This window comes from Meles meles, chromosome 7 (assembly GCF_922984935.1).
Source record: "Meles meles chromosome 7, mMelMel3.1 paternal haplotype, whole genome shotgun sequence".
NCBI lineage: Eukaryota > Metazoa > Chordata > Mammalia > Carnivora > Mustelidae > Meles > Meles meles.
This window is the reverse complement of record NC_060072.1, coordinates 109531215-109550847: the sequence shown is the minus strand read 5'-3', so window position 1 is coordinate 109550847 and position 19633 is coordinate 109531215. Positions and strand designations below refer to the sequence as shown.

Below are 19633 nucleotides of genomic sequence, written 5' to 3'. Positions count from 1 at the left end.
GGCTGAACCACGCAGGTGCCCCTCCTGAAACTTCTTATTAGCCAGAGCGTGATCGTGTGGACATACCGCAAGAGAGATTGGGGAAGGTTGACTTTAGCGAGGTGGTCACGTGCCCAGTCAAAAATCCCACCCCTCTGTGAGAAGGTCAAATAGATACTGGGGGACGACCTCCTACAACAAACAAGAGTGGCCTTGCTTCCTGGAAGTTCACGGAAGTTTTCGTCCCTCCTGACTCTAGCCTGGGGAGGAGGTTCTTGCCCTGGGGGACAGATATGGCAGGCATGGAAGCATGGACACGGGAATGGCGAGGAGGACAGAACAGGACAAGTTTAGACTAAGCGACATCTAAAGCCCTTTGCCCTCTTAATGCCACTTCGAGAAAGCATGAGGATGACGGGCCTCTTCCCCTGTCTGAACTTAGAGGATAGAAACGGAAGTTCTTGAGACAGATTGCAGAAGTGAGCTGTCTAACATGGAGTTCTTTAAAGAACACATCTTCAGAGCTGCGGTTCTCCTGGGCAGAGCTCAGCTTGGCTAAACAAGATGGAGCTGAAGTCATTTCCTTTCGGCACTAGACCCACATATTATGCCCCTGCCTAGCAACCCCATCCTGCAGCTGTGCTGGGCGGAGCAGCTCAGAAGAGCTAATCCATCAGGAAACCGTGCTGGGCACCTACTGTTTGCAGGGCACAGTGCTGGCTGCTGCAGGAGACCCCACGGCAATGGTGGGGGTGCGTTTAGCAGAAAGTTGCGCTCACCAGCCCCTTCCTCTCTGCCACCAGACCGACCTTATCTTTAGCTGAGGACTTCCTGCCCACTGTCAAGTAATGACGGGGCAAGAGGCTTCAGTTCCGAGTCAGCGGGATGCATATGGTGGCTGCGGCTTTGCTGACTCTGCACTCAGACTCTCAACTCTGTGCTCTGCCCCAGAAAGGAGGGCTGCCAGAGGGGGCTGACTGTCAGCTACTCCAGCATTGACCTTGTGTTTTTCGGGGGTCCAGCACCAAACGTGTGTGCATGTGCGTGTGCGTGTGTGTGTGTGTGTCTGGACTTGTCAGGATGGGGAAGGCAGAACAGAGGTACCACATGACTGGGGGAAGTTAGGAACTCAAAGTGGACTTCGTAGCTTTTAGTCCCAGTGACGTCAGGATGAAGTGGGAGGGTCGGGAGCAGAGAGAGCCCAGAGCTAAGAGTCGACCTGTGCTCACACTCTGTTTGGCTACGACTGAACTGAGTGTTCAAATATCATTTCCCCCATTTTCAAAAACAGGGGTAATGATCGCATTGCTCAACTCCAGAGGATTTATAAAATGAAAGAGAATTGGCCCGGGAGCCTTGCAAAGGCGAGGTCTCTACTTCATTTGTCTGTGCCCTTCAGCACCTGGCACGGCACCTGGTACCTCTCCAGTGAGTCTTGTCCAGACCAAATCACTGAATTCACCTGTTCCACGTGACGTGTAAGGAAACCGAAACCCAGGGAGGGACAGCGACGGGAGATCAAACATGGAAAGTGCCCAGTACCTGACCTGTGTTGAGCACCCGATCCACGTAAGTGGCCTTCCTTTTGAAACGGCGGCACCAGGAGTAGACTCCAGATCTCTGACCTCTGACACCTCCACTCTTACCCCTCACCATGTTGTTCTGAGTTATCTGGCTAAAATCAGATCGTTTGTTTAAGGGTGAGGTGGGATCTGTTTGCAAGAGAGCCATTGCGGACACCTGCACCCATGATCTAAGTACGATGCACTGTTAAGGAACAGGGTCCCTGGAGCCAGACGGCCTGGGTTTGAATCTCAGTTCTGCCATTTACTACATGACCTCGCTTACTCTCTTTCTGCCTCAGCTTTCCCATCTGTACAATGGAGACTGACATTGTATTTAAGATCGCAAGGTTGTAGTGAGGATCAAATGAATTAAAATATATAATACACTTAAAATACATGAAATACACTTAGAAAAGTGCCTGGCACATAGTAAGTATGTTCTCGCTGCCAGTCGCAGGAAATGTTAGGCTCTGGTCACCATCATGGTGGCTACAAAGGTGGTACCTACACTCAGTCTTCACAAAGACGTCCATTTAATGATGGAGTTTGCTATTTCTGAATAGAATAAGGTTCCCATGGTTATTTTAAAGGACTGGAGACTCTGTTGTGTAAATTTTTTGAGGGCTGTGGTGCGTCTCCAGTAAGGACTCCCAAGGACTGAGTTCAGTGCCATACAATTGGTGGGCAATTAGGAAGCAGTGATCAGCAGGAACTCTCGGGGAGGTGCGGGCCTGGAGTCATCGTACTCGATCCACAGCACACTGATAGCTGAGATAGGACGCAGGTTTTCTACAAGCACATCTCCTTCTCTTAACATCTTTCCAGTCCCAGGCTTCATTCAGGTTTACTCAGCATTCCAAAGTCCCTGGAAGCCCCCCAGCATGAAGAAGGTGGCTGAACGCCAAAGGACCAGAGCCAGGAAAACTATGTGAGAGGCAACGTTGCTTCTGCCAAGAATGGGATGCGATTTCCTACCTCTACCCCCGCAGTGGGCCCCCCAACCTCCTGTCATTCCCATTCCCTATCCACCCACATCCCTATGGGCCACGGATTTCTGCCTGAAAAAGCAATTCAGCATTGCTCACTCAGGATATTTCCTCCTGACCTACTTCCTGAGTGCTGGGGCCGAAGGCTTGCCCTGCTGAGAAAGTCTGGGTTAGCTCAGCATTTCCCCTGCCAAACGTCACCCAGATGCTGAGTGTCTGTCACTCACTCCTAGTCAATTGCCACACCTGAGAGGTGGCTTTTCTTACTGGTTTCCCATGTTGACACCTGGACTGACTAACCTGACAGGTTCCCGGAACAGAGCTGAAACCTGTTTCCTGGTAGAAACGTGCTTTTGCCTTTTCTGTTGTGTGCCTGTTTTTGTAATTTGGTTCAGAACCACCATTTACTGTGGACCCAGGGACTGAGATGGTCATTCCTAAGTGTTCCTAGTTCCTTCTTCTCCCTCTTCTTTGTCTCCTTTTCCTTCTCCTCCCCCTCCTCTTCCTCTTCATAATCAATACCTTACAGGGCACCTCCTATGTGCTCAGGGATTCTACATATTACCTCTAATATGCCCAGTCCTTGACCTTATGAAGTAGATATATTAGGACAGTGTTTCTCAGACTTTAATGTGCAGAGGGAAACCTGTTATGATGTGATTCTGTTGAGTAGGTCTGGGAGATGCCTGAGAATCTGCATTTCTAACAAGCTCCACGTGATGTTGGTGCTTGCTGGTTCTAACTCCTTGAGTAGCAAAGGAATCAGGAAGGCTCTTTTGGTTGCAAGTGACTGAAATCCAGGGTGAACTAGTTAAGCAAGAAGAGGAGTTTGTTACAAGGATAGTGGAGTATCCCACAAAGCCAAGTATAGGATTAAAAATGTGCCTCAGGAAGAGTTGGAGCCAAAGGGGACCCCCTTGGTCTCTTGCCTCTGCTTTTTCCTTGCACGCACTTCATTGCTTCATTCTCCCTCCATCCCTTCCTTCCTTACTTTCCCTTCCATCCTGGTTAGGGTTAAGGCAGCTTTCCCCACAGTCCTGTGGCTTCCACATCTGCTTCCTTGATTTCCTGTCTTGGCTTGGTGGTGCACATCTTCCAGTAACTTCCTAAGAAAGTGAGCAAAGGAAGTAAAATGTTACTTATTAATATAACTGAAAATGTCTTTATACTGGATTGATAGTTTCCCCAAGTATAGAATTCTAGTTTCCAGAATGGCTGTTATAATACCCAATGCCATGTCAACCGTCTGTCCTCTTGAAGTTTTCGATTCTTCTCCCTGACCTCTAGTATTCTGGAAGTTCACAATGCTGTGCCTTGGGATGGCTCCTTCCTCAGTCATTATACTAGGCATTTGATGGGTCTTTTTGACCTGGAAATTTATATCTTTCTGTTGTGGGAAAAAAAAATTCTTTCGATTATTTCTTAAATGATTTCTTCCCCCCTCTTTTTTTGTTCCGTCCATCTGGACCTCCTGTTGTCAGGATATTGGTTCTTCTGACCTGATTCTTTGAGTTTCCTAGTTTCTGTATCTAATTTGCCATCTCGTTATCTCTTTGTTTTACTTTCTGGAAGATTTCATAACCTATTTTTTCTAACTTGTTGAATTTTCAATATTTATATTTTTAAATTCTCAGAGTTCTCTTTTTGTTGTTTGCTGAATATTCCTTTTTCTAATAGGCTACCATTCTTCCATGAGTGGAATATCTTCTCTTCTGTCTCCAGGGACATTATTCTTTTCCTTTTTTTGAACTTTTCTTCTCTCTACATTCTTTTCTCTGCACTTCTTACTTCTTTAATTTGTTTTCCGTCTTTCATATAGACTTCCCGTTTATATTAAAGAGTGAGGTACTAAACAGTTTACCAGCAGAGAACAAAGAAATAGCTGATGGCACTCTTCATTGCACCCTTTTGAATCTTTTGAATTCTGAACCATATTAGTATAAACCCTATTCAAAAAACAAAACAAACCTTTTAGAAGTTTATTTTAAGCTTTAGGTGCGTGGGTATAACTTATCCATCGAAGAGCTTCGCTGTAGAGATATTGAGATGGGGTGTCAAGCAGCTTTTTATCTGAAGAGACTTCAAAATGTCAACGTTTCAAAGTCTCTCTGGGCCATTAAGTCTTTGCTGATAAGAATCTTCTAGATGCCTCTCTGCGGATGGGTGTTAGGGGAGGGTGTAAGCCTACCTGACAATTTTCTTGAATGAGTGTGGGAGGAAGGCTGGATATCCTATTGTTGAGAATGAAGTTTGTTAACCAGGAGCCTCAACCCTCTCCTAACCATACATACAACTGGTCTGTCAGCCTCTAGGGGATGCTTCTCATGCTATCTGTGGTGAAGGACCAGTTTTTAAATCTGATCTTTCAGGGACTCACAAGTAGTTCTAATGTGCATGGCTAGTTCACATCTCCTACCACACATGATTTCCAACTGGAGTTCAAACATCCAAACTGGTCTACATCCTGTTCAGCAAGAAAACTCCACTGAGAACTCACTTGAATGTTGAGGCGATTTTAATTTTCTATGAAAATTCTAAACACTTATTTGTATTTTCTGTACTTATCTTATTAGGGCCAGTAACAAAGTCTGTGGGCCTAAAGCAGTTCATGGACCATGATTTAAGAGCACTGCTCTAGAAAAGAGCAAATCTCTAATCTCTTGCCGTGAGGAGGAGCTGTCACCAAGCTTTGAAGCAATGTTGGGGGGACATCAGAAGTATTGGACTTCTCTGAGAATAGGCTTTTAGCTCATCCCCCATTTCAACTCTGCAAGTCACTCCCACGTTCCTTGGTACCCTGTGTTTCCAATGATGTTTATCCAACTGAGCCACCCAGGCACCCCGAGAAGCCAGCAAGATTTTGAAAAGCATTTTTAAAAAAGATTTTATGTAAGAGGACCTTCTTGAACTTCTCATGTCCCATTATTGGTTCCTTTCTGCAGGCTTCGGGCCACAGCTTCTACTGCTTGGTCAAATCATTTACCCCTCCTTACTCTTTTTTTTTTTTTTTTTAGCTCTTTTACCTTTTTTTTTTTTTTTTTTTTAAAGCAATCTATACTTTTAAAAATTCCTTTCAAGGGCACCGGGTTGGCTCAGTTGGTCAGGCATCTGCCTTTGGCTCAGGTCTCAATCCCAGGGTCCTGGGATAGAGTCCAGAATCTGGCTCCCTACTCAGTGGGGAGCCTGCTTCTCCCTCTCTCTCTACCCCTGCTTCCCTGCTTATGCTCTCTTTTGCTCACTCTCTCTCTCAAATAAATACATAAAATCTTTTTTTTAAATGCTTTTCAAAATCTTGCTGGCTTCTCAGGGTGCCTGGGTGGCTCAGTTGGATAAACATCATACTCTTGATCTCAGCTCAGGTCTTGATCTCAGGGTTGTGAATTCAAGACCACACTGGGCTCCACATTGAGCATAGAGCCTACTTAAAAGAAAAAACAAAACAAAACAAAGAAAACAAACTGACTTCTTTGCACGGTTCATTGTAGAAATATGGAATTTCAAGGACACAGAATAGCCAAAATAATCTTGAAAAACAACAAGTTTGGGGGACTTATATATCTCAATTTTTAAACTTACTTCAAATCTGCAATAATCAAGCAATCAAGTGTGATACTGGCATAAGGATAGATCTACAGATGGATGAAATAGAATTGAGAGTCATAAAGAAACCTTTATATTTGTGATCAGTTGATCTTTGATAAGAATGCCAAGACAACTCAGTGGGGGAAAGAATAGTCATTTCAGTAGGTGGTGCCAAGATAACTGGAGATCCACATGCAAAAGAACAAAGCTGAACCCCTACCTCACACCACACCAGAAATTAACTTAAAATGGATCATAGACCTTAATGTAAGAGCTAAAAATTTAAAACTCTAGAAGAAAATATAAGAGTAAATCTTCACGAAGCAAAGCTTTCTTTGATGTAATACCAAAACACAAGTAACAAAGGAAAAAATAAATTAGTCATGAAGATTAAAAACTTCTGTTTCCAAATGACACCATCAAGAAAGTGAGAAGAGAACTTTCACAAGAGAAAATATTTTCAAATCATATATCTGATAAGGGACTTGTATCTGGGATATATGAAGAACTTTTACAATCTATAATAAAAAGGCAAATAACCCAATTTTTAAATGAGCACAAGATCCAAATAACATTTTTCCAAAGAAGATAAACCTATGGCCAGTAAGCACATGGAAAGATGTTCAACATCATTAGCCATCAGGGAAAGACAAACTCAAAACTACAATGAGATGCCACTTGATACTCACTAGGAGGCTAACATCACAAAGACAGATAATAACAAATGCTCTTAAAGATGTGGAGAAATTGGAACCTCACATTGTATTCATGGGAATGTAAAATGGTATAACCATTTTGGAAAACAGTCTTTCAGTTACTTAAAAAAGATAAACATAGATCATAGAACCCAGCAATCCCACTCCTGTGTATATATTCACACAATGAATGAATGTTCAAAGCAAAATTATTGATGGTAGTCAAAAAATGGAAGCAGCTCAGTCAACAGCTGAAGATGGATAAGTCAAATGTGGTATATCCATACAATGGAATTTTATTTAATGATAAAAAGAAATGAAGTACCCATACATGCTACAACATGAATTTTGGAAACATAATTCTTAGCAAAAGTCACAAAGTCACAAATGCTTCCATTTACATAAAATGTCCAGAATAGGGGAATCTATACAGAGAGAAAATAGATCAGTGGTTGCCTAGGATGGAGTCCAGGGGATGGGGAGGAGATGGTTATGGAAGTTTTTTTTCAGGGTGATAAAAATGTTCTGAAATTGATCATGGTGATGGATGCACGACTCTGTGAATATACTAAAAGCCACTGACTTTTGCACTTTGGATAGGTGAATTGTGCGGTGTGTGAGTTACATCTCAATAAAACTGGCATTTCTAGAGTCAACGCAGCTTGTCTAACTGCAAGTCTCCAGCATCATCACTCTTGAATGTGGAAGTCTCCAGCTTATCTTATGCACAGTGCTCTCACTTTATCAACGCATTAGATCCAACCTGAGGTGTCAACACTTGCTCTCAATCTGATAGTGACTCAAGGGATTGCTGTTGGCTCAAGGGATGTACCGAGAAATGGTGTTTATTGAGGTAGACAAATTAATAAACTGTGCCTAACTTGACACTCTTATTCCATAGAAAATAATTTCTTTGCTTTTTAAAAAGATATCTCCTTTTATTAACAGCCAATAGTACAAAAAGCCCCTCCCTACTTGCAAGGCTCAGAATGTGTTCTAAATGAGGGTGCAAACCCAGTTTGCTCATTTATTCAACAAATATTTATAGAGCATTCACCATGTGTTGGCTGCTCTGGCAGGTTCTGCAAATGCAATAAATGGCAGGCAAATTACAGAGAGGAGAGCTAAATAACTAAGCCTTGGTCCATGTGGACCTAAACCAGTCTGTCCTGAATCTCAAAGGGCAGAGGAATCGGGGGTGGTTAACTATTGAGGGATTCGGGGAAATGTCTACATATCTTTATTTCTCTTTGAGAACTCAGGGTGGGTTTTTTTAAAAATTACATAAATATTAGAACAATGCTAACAGAAATGGGGAACAAAAGAAGTTTAACAACAGTTCTGCCCCCCGCCCCTCCGCCAAATGATCTCATTTCAAACCCTTTCTCAGCTCCTACCCAGGGCTGAAGATTCTCACTCCATCTCTCCTTTGCTTTGGCCACCTCCATTCCATGCCTCTCAGAGGACCCAGTTCAGAGGACCTCCTAAGACTCGCTTTGAGAAATTCAGACCTGAGGCGTTGAAGCCTCTGGCAGCCAAGACCTCCCAGTTGCTCAGGAGGTAAAGGAGTAGATGTGAGTCCCAGTGCCAGTTTGCTTCGGGGCACATTCCGCAGAAGTCGGGCAGGGGAGGGCTGCTGAACTTCAGGCCTCTGCTAGCCTGGCCAAAGGACGGGGGTGGGGTGTTTCCTCAACTGTGTAAACCTTGGCACTGGAGGTGTCCCATGTTCAGAGACCGGCCATGTGAACAGTGTCACCATTAAGTCAGCAGGTGACATCTTAGGAATGTGAGCCCCCACTCAAGCTTGTTGGGCTGCAAGTCTGACCTCACTGATGAGAAGAGGCAGCAGGCTAGCCCCAGGGACACTTTTCCACACTCAGGGGGTGCTGGGGGTCCTCGTGCCCAACCCTGCTGCGGAGAGTTGTGTCCAAATGCTAGCAAAGCCAAGAATGTGTTGTGAGATCTTGATGTGTCTCTTTACCTCTCTGAGCCCATTTGTTGGTCTGTAAATGGGGATAATGATCCTCACCCTGAGGAATGCTGTAAGGGTTAGAGATGGCGAGAAGCCTAGCACAGTGCGTGACTTGCCACTGTGTCTAGGACACCTACCTATTCTTGTGGGCTACAAGCCCCCCTGAACTTCTAGGATTCAGCTTTGTTATTCTCATCTCTCAGTGAATAGAATTTTTTCAATATTAAAAAGTTTATTGTAAAATATGACTACAATGTAATGTACATGTTTATTATGCAATCTTTGAAAATTTCAGAAAGACAACACAAAATCAAAATAAGCCAGTAATCTGACTCCTCAGAAATAACCATAGCTAACATTTTCATTTTCATTTCAGTCTTCTTTTTTTTAAAAATAGCTTGTAATTTTAATAGTCGTTCCAATGTAGGAATTACTTAATTACAAAGATACAGCAATATAAGATATATCAATATACTCTTATTCTAAAACGAAGCAAATTCAGGGGCACCTGTGTGGCTTAGTTGGTTAAGCATCTGCCTTTGGCTTGGGTCCTTGTCCTGGGGTCCTGGGTTCAAGTCTGCATGGGGCTCCCTGCTCGGCAGCAAGTCTGCTTCTCCCTCTCCTTCTGCTCCTGCTCCTTTCTCTCTCTAATAAATAAATAAAATCTATAAAAAACAAAACAGAGCAAAAAACATAGCAAATTCAGAATTTGGAACTTTTTTTATAGTTTCAGGGGTAGAATTTAGTGATTTATCGGTTGCATATAACACCCAGTGCTCATTATTAGCAAGTGTCCTCCTTAATGCTCATCACCCAATTATCCCTCCATCCAGTCCCCTTGCCTCCAGCAACCTTCAGTATGTTTCCTAGAATTCAGTGTCTCCAATGGTTTGCTTCCCTCTCAATTTTCATCTTATTTTATTTTTCCTTCTCTCCCCCTCTATTTATCTCCTTTGTTTCTTAAATTTCATGTATGGGTGATCATACATATTTGTATTTCTCTGACTGAATTATTTTGCTCAGCATAATACCCTTTAGTTCCTTCCATGTTGTTGCAAATGGCAAGATTTCATTTTTTGTTGGCTGAGTAGTATTCTATTGTGTATATATACCACATCTTCTTTTTTTTAAGATTTTATTTATTTATTTGACAGACAGAGATCACAAGTAGGCAGAGAAGCAGGCAGAGAGAGAGAGAGGAGGAAGCAGGCTCCCTGCTGAGAAGAGAGCCTGATGCGGGGCTCGATCCCAAGACCCTGGGATCATGACCTGAGCTGAAGGCAGAGGCTTTAACCCACTGAGCCATCCAGGTGCTCCTATACCACATCTTCTTTATCCATTCATCTGTTAATGGACTTCTGGGCTCTTTGATTTATGTACGTAGTGTCATGAAGTACACACATTTACTTACTGACTTGTGTTCTACTCTAAGTATCTGTCACCACAATTCTCATACAATAACATTTAAAGTAACTAGCATTTAAAATACTAATAGCCCATAGTATGATTATACCATAAATCTTTAACCAACCCCCTATTGTTAGTTATGGCCTGTTCTCGCTCTTATAAATGGTATCCTCATGAATATTCGTAAAGCTAAATTTTTCACACATTGCTGATTATTTTTCTAAGATAAATTTCTAAAATGAAACTACTACCTCGAAAGGTAAACACGTTTTTAAGACTTTGAGACCCACTGACAAATTAACTAGACAGGAAAGACTTTTTAAATTTGTGTTTTATCTATTTTTTAAGATTTTTTATTTATTTATTTGACAGAGAAATCAGAGGCAGAGAGGCAGGCAGAGCGAGAGGGGGGAAGAAGGCTCCCCACTGAGCAGAGAGCCCGATGGGGGGGCTCAATCCCAGGACTCTGGGATCATGACGTGAGCCGAAGGCAGAGGCTTTAACCCACTGAGCCAAAGGCAGAGGCTTAACCCTCTGAACTACCCAGGTGCCCCTTATCTATTCATTTTAATATTTCTCTTTTTCTGCTTGTAAAACAAATACATTCTTGTCCAAAAAAAAAATCAAACATTATAGAGATATATACTAAAAAGGATTTCAAATTTCCCTTAATTCTGTTGTCCAGAGATCATTGCTATTAACAGTCTGGTGTACACTAGGAATACCTTGAATGAGTCCAATTAGATACTTAGATTCAGTTGATGACCATGTTTTAAGCATCTGCCTTCCTTTCTCTTCATTTCTTACAAGCCCAGGCTGAGTCATGAGTGATCTCCTTCTCTGAAGGTGGCCTGTGGCCAGGTCTACGCCATTCACACCCTTGGCACAGCCCAGTCTGGTTATCACAGGCAAGCTCAGGCAGCCACCTCAGCCTCTCTCCGGAATCCACTGTGGGTACCCTCTCCCTGGAGAGGAAAAGCAAGAAGGGGGTGCCAGAATGGAGCTCTAAACGTAGGTTCTGGATGCCCAGGAAGTGAGTAAAAACACCTGGGATGTAGCCAAGTCTAGAATCATCCCTGGGCATTCTAGAAACAGGTCATTAGCAAAGGACTATCTGAACATATCTACACACACAGGGAACAAACATCTGTGAGCTCACACACAATTCGGTGTGCCAGCAGCGGTCTCTGTATCCATGACCAAGCTGAGTTCTCTACCGAAGGCTTGTCTGCAGATGCTTGTGAGATGTGTTTACATATGAGAGAGTAAGTTGTTTCTGGAGGGGACCTCCCACTGCCACAGGAGCCCAGAGTTACAAAGAAAATCCTATTGGTGATAGCAGAACGTCCCTTATGCTAGAAGGGTTCAGCGGTATACTAGAGGGGTACGACAAGGCAGCATTCCACCCAAGCTGACCACACCCAACCCACCCACACCTTCCATTCAGGGCTAGCTCTATTTTCAGAGACACGGGCTCCTACGACACTTCTTAATGCTGACTGTTCATGGTAATTCCAGCCAATAAATTATCTTCTGTGGCTGCTACGATCCTTAAAAAAAGATCCATGAAATCTTCCTGGTCATTGGCAAGAGAAGTAGGAATTTCACTTGGCTCTATTTTGTCTCAAGGTAGATTTTTTTTTTTTTTTGAGACTCTGGTTCATCACATGTGTTTGATAATTCCTTGACTTTACGCAATGTGAATAATATGCATTAACTTTATTCTTTGAGTTGTTGGACCTATTTTCACATGTCCATTCCTTGTAACGTTTGTCTGTTGGTGTCAGTGTTCTCGTGCGTTACAATCCTTAACATCCTGGGTCACCAAATGGAAGCTCCAACAGCCCATGTGTAAGGAAACATATGATAATAATAACAATACTGGGGGGCTCTGGGGGGTTCAGTCATTAAGCATCTGCCTTCAGCTCAGGTCATGATCCCACAGTCCTGGGATTGAGCCCCACATCGGGCTCCCCGCTCAGCAGGAAGCAGGCTTCTCCCTCTCCCTCTGCTGCTCCCCTTGCTTGTGTTCCCTCCCTTGCTGTCTGTCTGTCTCTCTCTCTGTGTCAAATAAATAAATGAAATCTTTTTAAAAAATAATAATACTGGGATTTATTGAGTGCAGACCACGTGCAGGTCTCTGTTGTAAGCAGAGCTGGCATCAATTCATTTAGTCCTCACAACAATTCTGTCGGAAGACACTATTGTTATTTTCATTTTACATATGAGGAACTTGAGGCACAGAGAGGTTAATGACTTGCTCAATGTCACGCAGGTAGTAGAACCAACCAATTCTCATAAGCTCACGGCCTGTAACTGTCAACATTTTGCTCTTCAGCATTGTGTTTTTTTTGCCCTGGGTATGGAAAGGCACTTTGTTTTGCTTTAGAAAACTGAGGTCATAAATATATAAGTTTATTTACTTATAGACACACGTTAAGTGTGTCTTTGTTTAGGATATAAATTTGAAATATCTGTGATGTACCTTTAGATTTTATTTGCTTGTTTATTGAAAGAGTGCTCGAGTGCACAAGTGGGGAGAGGGGCAGAGGGAGAGGGAGAAAGAGAATCCCAAGCAGGCTCCGTGCTCAGCACAGACCCCCCCTCAGGACTCCATCCCACCACCCAGAGATCACGACCCGAACTGAAATCGAGAGTCAGATGCCCAACCAACTGAGCCATCTGGGCACCCCATGTACCTTTTAATTTTAAGAAGTTTTTCAAGTGGCAGAAATTTAACCTTTGTGATGTCTATTAATCTTTTCCTTTGTGATTTCTGTCACTTTTTTTTAAGATTTTGTTTATTTATTTGAGAGAGAGAGAGCACATGAGCAGGCGGAGGCACAAAAGGGAGACAGAGAGAGAACCTCAAGCAGACGCTGCATTGAGCTTGGAGCCCAACTCAGGCTCAATCTCACCACTCTGAGATCAGGACCTGAGCGGAAATCAAGAGTCAGATGCTTAACCAACTGAGCCACCCAGGTGCCCCCACATTTTTTATGTTTGGAAAAATCCTTCCCCATTACAGGATCACTATCTTGTCTTCTGTTTTTATTGTTTCTTTTTGACCTTTAATTATTATATAAGTTATTTGAAATTTATATGATGAACAATGTATCCCTCGCCCTGATAAGTTTGTGGTATTTCCTTAACATTCATTACGTTCTTATTTATTCTAAGATCGGTTTCAAAGTTGACTGATCTGCTTATTTAATAAATGTTCTTTTCTAGAGCAAGTCTTCCTCCTTTTTTCCTTTTTTCTTAACTATCATGCCTTAATGTTTTGCCAAATAAACAGTAGAATTACTGCATTAAGCAATATTATTGTTGGTTAACCTAACAACTTAATTTGAGAAGTTGATTTATTTAAGATATTCACATTTCTGGTTTTTTTCCCATTTTATTTTATTTTTTTAAAGATTTTATTTATTTATTTGAGAAAGAGAGAGAGAGAGAGAGCACAAGCTGGGGGACCAGAAGAGGGAGAGGGAGAGGCAGGCTCCACACTGAGAAGGGATCCCGATGATGGGATCAATCCCGGGAGCCAGGAATCATGACCTGAGTGGAAGACAGACACTTAACCTACTGAGCCACCCAGGAGCCCCAAATGAAAGCATTTAGCTTTTATTTTTTTTTAAGATTTTATTTATTTATTTGACATACAGAGATCACAAGCAGAGAGACAGACAGAGAGAGGAGAGGAGGAGAAGCAGGCTCCCTGCTGAGCAGAGAGCCCAATGTGGGACTCGATCCCAGGACCCTGGGATCATGACCTGAGCTGAAGGCAGAGGCTTTAATCCACTGAGCAACCCAGGCACCCCAGCATTTAGCTTTAACACAGCTTTTACTACATTCCATATTTTTTGATTCCCATAATTCCCATTACTAACTATGAAATCTATAATTGATTTTTTAAAAACAACATTTTTGGAATGTATATATCTATGTGTGTGTGTGTATATATATGTCTTATTCACCTGTTTAAAGCGTATAGTTCAATGGGTTTTACTATATTTAGGAAATTGTACCCTGAAACAAATAATACATTATATGTTAATTTAAAAAATAATTTTTTGAAAAGATGCTAAAAAAAAAATTAAAAGAATTGTGCAGGGGCACCTGGGTGGCTCAGTGGGTTAAAGCCTCTGCCTTCGGCTCAGGTCATGATCCCAGGGTCCTGGGATCCAGCCCCACATTGGGCTCTCTGCTCCGCAGGGAGCCTGCTTCCTCCTCTCTCTCTGCCTGCCTCTCTGCCTAGTTGTGATTTCTCTCTGTCAAATTAAAAAAAAAACCATTGACCAACCCAAGGTCACGAAGATTTACTCCTATACTTTCTCCTAAGTGTTTTACAGTATTAGTTTCTTAATTTAGGTCTATGATCCATTTTGGGTATTTTGTTTGTTTTAAGTTGATTGATTGATTATTGATTCATTTAAGAAATGTCTACACCTAATGTGGGGCTCAAGCTCACAACCCCATGATCAAGAGTTACATGCTTGGGGCACCTGGGTGGCTCAGTGTGTTAAGCCTCTGCCTTCAACTCAGGTTATGATCTCAAAGTCCTGGGATTGAGCCCTGCATCGGACTTTCTGCTCAGTGGGGAGTCTGCTCCCCCCCTCTCTCTCTGCCTGGCTCTCTGCCTGCTTGTGATCTCTCTCTCTCTCTGTCAAATAAATAAATAAAATCTAAAAAAAAAAAAAAAAAAGAGTTACATGTTCTACTAAGTGAGCCAGCCAGGCACCCCTCTATGATCCATATTGAGTGAATTTTTGTATGTGGTGTGAGGCCAGGTTTCAACTTCATCCTTTTACATATAAATTTACACTTGTCCCTGTGTCTTTTGCTGAAAAGATCATTGAATTGTCTTGGCATCCTTGTTAAAAATCAATAAATATGATCATTTATTTCTAGACTCTCAATTCTTTTTTATCGATCAATATGTCTATCCTTAAGTAAGTACTATGCAGTCTTGACTATTGTATATTTGAATTTTTAGTTTATTCTTTGGAATATAAAGGTGTATTGAAAGCATTATTTTTAAACTTTTAAGTTTTTTAAAACAGTTTTTTAGATTTTCTTTATTCATTTATTTTAGGGAGAGAGAGTGAGTGGGTGGGGGGCGGGGGGCATGGGGTGGTGGTGAGAAGCAGAGGAAGAGGAACAAGCAGACTGTGTTGAGCACGGAGCCTGACGTGGGCCTTGATCCCACAACCTCAAGATCATGACCTGAGCCAAAATCAAGAGTCAGGCACTTAACCGTCTAAGCCAACCAGGTGCCTCTAAAGTTTCAAGTTTTTAAACACTTAAGCTTTAGTGTTCTGTTTTATAGCATGTGGTCATTTAAGGCTTAATTTGCAGTTCTATTGCACTTTAGCTTAAAAAAATAAAGGTAAGAATTTCATGAAGTACACTGCCCCATTTGTAATTACTAGGCGTATGAATTATAATACTTAGAATTGCCCTGTCCAGCACAGTAACCACTAGCCACATGTGACTATGGAGCAACTCAAAATGTGACTAATGTAACTAAGGAACCGAATTTTAAAATTTTATTTGACATTTTCATCACCCTCAAAAATTTCCTCATGCCCAGCTGCAATCAATTTCCATTCCGCCCTTGTGGCAGGCAATCTGCTTTTTGTCTCAATAGACTTGCCTATTCTGGACATTTCATAATAATAGAATCATACAGTTTGCAGTCTTTTGAATCCAGTTTCTTTCACTTAACATAGTATTTTGGGGTTCATTCATACTGTAGTATGTATCCAGGCTTCATTCCTTTTTATTGTTGAATAGTGGTCCATTATATGGATATACCGCATTGTATTTCTCCATTTACACGTTCATGGACATTTGGATTGTTTCAACTTCATGAAATTTTAATTCATTTAAAATGTAAATACTGAAGCCGGTAAAATAGCTCTCCTTCAACCACCATTCTATTGCATTGGGAAGACTACATTTCTCTTGAACCTCTGAAAATTTAATGTACGAATTGAGATGTGCTTGTAAGTGTAAAATACACACTGAATTCTTCAGACTTAGAATTAATAATAGGCTTAAAAACATAAAGTAAAAGATTGAAAGAGGAAGAAGGAACAGAGACTATGAAGATAAATTTGAAAGATTATCAAAAATCACAAAACAGAGTTTGTAGAAATGAGGGTGGGTGGGGGGGTAAGCATTAAAAACTCACCTCTGGGGGCGCCTGGGTGGCTCAGTAGGTTAAGCCTCTGCCTTCAGCTCAGGTCATGATCTCAGGGTCCTGGGATCGAGCCCCACATCGGGCTCCCTGCTCAGCGGGGAGACTGCTTCTCCCTCCCCCTCTGCCTGCCTCTCTGTCTACTTGTGATCTCTCTCTCTCTGTCAAATAAATAAATAAAATCTTAAAAAAAAACACCTCACCTCTGAATACTTCTAAGGGTACCCCCTCGTATTATTTACAGACATTGCGCTATTTTACATGTATTATCTCTTTTCATCTTCCTGGTGACACTATCATTTGTTCCTATTTTGTGCTTGAAGAAACCAAGGCTCAGAGGGACTGAGCTTGTCCAAGCTCACTGGGCTAGCATGTAAGAAAGCCAGATCTGGCACCATTCAGACTTCAAAGACCGCCTTTGGACCCATTACAGATCAATGGAACGTTCACCAAGAATGCAAACCAGATGTGCCTTTGGCTCCAGCCTGGCCTTTAGCTTTAAGGAACAGTTGGCACAATGAACAGACCAGGAGAGGCAAGAGGATGACTTCGTAAAAATAGGGGGGCTCTTTGCTCAAAAGTGACAAGTTACTTCACCTGCCGTCAGCCAATTCAGTCTTTGAGAAGGATCTTCTGTTACAATGAGGCTCAGACCCTGCCCCCCTCATCCCTGAGAATTTCCAGAGCAACACCCTTGGCCTTCAGAGGCGGCGCCCACAAAGCCCGGCAGCACCCCCCAGCCCAGCTGGTCCATAAGATAACCCGCCCAAGGGACGGCGGGAAGAAGCCAGCCTGGTGACACCCAGCTGCTCCCTTGCTGATGTCTATCCCAGCAGACACCATGCCTCCAGGGCGTCCGGGCTCAGCCCAGAGGCCTCTGGTTCCAAGACCAGCTCTATGGAGCTCTCATAACACTGCCTTTCCAGAGCCTTCTGCAATCAGAATGGCCCCCAGCCTTCTGACCGAGGGTACAGCCCAGTCAGCATTCAGTCCCCGGCGGGAACTGGGGTGCAGGGGTACGGCGGGCGGGGGGGGGGCTGTCTTTCTTAGCAGAAATGACTGACAGCAAGAAAGGTTCTTGCCTCCCGAGAGTCAGCAGCCCCAGACTGCTGACCCGTGCGGGGCTGAGCACCGTGAGCCTAGCGGTGCTGTTTTTGCCCGGCAGAGCACTGTCAGCAGGCAGGAGGCGACTGGTGATGCCGCTGGGCTTGAGGACTGGGCACAAGGCTTTCTGAGCCTTGCTGAGGGCTGCAGCCCCACCAGCCTGCAGAACATAGGCCCGCCTTCACTGTTGGTTCACAAGAACCCCGGGAAGGGTCACGGTGACCTTTTTTTTTCCTCACTGCTTCGCTGTCATCTTGATCAGAACGCATTATTCCACACCTGCTTGGAAGAGTTATTGTTCACGGTTATGCTCGGCGGTGAGCATCCGTCAGAGAGGACTCTTGGCCCTGACAGACTTCCAAATGCCCTGCAGCAGCGGCCCGGGGTCGCCTGCCCTAATGGGCACTGTGCAAATAGATCTGTGCACCAGAATACTGGGGGTCCTCTCGCTTGACATAGGAGCGAGATTCCGGAAAAGTCGTCCTCATTCCACTGGGGCAAGATTCCAGATTATGAATGCACAGGAGTTGCTACCCTACCAGCAACACTGATGTCAATTTTATCTTTATATCTCTAAATATTTTATCTACATTTAATTTTTATTTAATTTATTTAATATAATTTGTTTTGTTTATTTAACTTAATGTTTATTTATAAAATATAATTATTATATATGATATTATAGTACATATTATATAATTATTGCATATTATATATTATAATAATTTTACATTATATATGTATTATTGTAATTATACTTATAATTATTATGATTATATAATATATAATTATATAAGATCATATAATTATAATTATATAATTTATTTCTATTAATATAGTATATATACTATATTAATATATTAATATTTATTGATTGATTTAATTACATTTTATCTTTACTTCTGTTTTTCCTGATTATAAAAGAATGACCTTCCGGTTGTCAGAAATTCAAACTGAGGGGGCACTGACTCAGTTGGTAGAGTGTCCAACTTTTTTTTTTTTTAAGATTTTATTTATTTGACAGAGATCACAACTAGGCAGAGAGGCAGGCAGAGAGAGAGAGGAGGAAGCAGGCTCCCTGCGGAGCAGAGAGCCCGACGTGGGGCTCGATCCCAGGACCCTGGGATCATGGCCGAGCTGAAGGCAGAGGCTTTAACCCACTGAGCCACCCAGGTGCCCCGAGTGTCCAACTCTTGATCTCTGGGCTGGTGAGCTCAAGTCCCACCCTGGGTGTAGAGAGATTTCTTTAAAAATTCAAATTAGGAAAATACATGACTTAGGGAAATTCCTTATCGTGACACAAATTCCTTCCATATTTTTTCCTGTGCTTTACAAATGTATGGTAGTCTAAAACAGTCTGAATTTTTTGTTTAATTTGTATCAACACAAGATCATAATCCTATTCGTAATGACTTTTTCCTCCACTAGATATGATTTATATACCTTGCCATGTTTATGCATAAGGATCTAACTCATCCTTTTTCTTTTTGATTTTTTAAAAGATTTTACTTATTTATTTGACAGAGAGAGAGACACAGGAGAGAGGGAACACGAACAGGGAGCGTGGGAGAGGAAGAAGCAGGCTTCCTGCCACCGAGCAGGTAGCCTGATGCAGGCTCGATCCCAGGACCCTGGGATCACCACCTGAGTAGAAGGCAGACACTTAACGACTGAGCCACCCAGGCACCCCTAACTCACTGTTTTTAAAAACATACATAATATTTCATTGTGTGGATGAAATGCACTCGGGAGAACATTTTCTGTGAGAGAAACTCCCACAAGTGCACATTACCTTATTAGGTAAATGGATGAGAATATTTTAAATTTTAATAGATAATTTCCAAATTGTCCTTCAGAAAAGAGTGTAGGAATCTGGGTACATTTGGTAGTAAATTACATTTGCATTCCACTATGTGTATGAAGATGCTTGTTTATTCACATCATCACCAACACTCAATGTTATCAAGTCAGTTAAATCTTTGCAACCACCGTAATGGGGACACACACACACACACGTGCACACACACACACACGGGCATGCATGCGTGCGCACACTTCAGCCATCTGCTTCCTCAGTGACCTGTTGGTTAGCATCCTTTATTTTTCTGTTGGGTTCACTTTAAAGACCTCTGTGTATATCA

At 42.5% G+C, this 19633-nt stretch overlaps 1 protein-coding gene across 2 annotated transcripts in view; it reads left to right on the top strand.

The window, feature by feature from the left end:
* Positions 1–19633, top strand: part of NINJ2 (ninjurin 2) — a 77015-nt gene that overhangs the window by 39461 nt on the left and 17921 nt on the right. The window contains exon 1 of one of the 2 annotated variants that reach the window (XM_046012791.1): positions 1199–1548. The exons of the other annotated variant lie outside the window; for it this stretch is intronic. Within the exon in view, the coding sequence (XP_045868747.1) occupies positions 1504–1548 (45 nt within the window). The 5' untranslated portion in view covers positions 1199–1503. Of the gene's footprint in view, positions 1–1198; positions 1549–19633 lie in introns of those variants that run through there. 2 annotated transcript variants of the gene reach the window in all.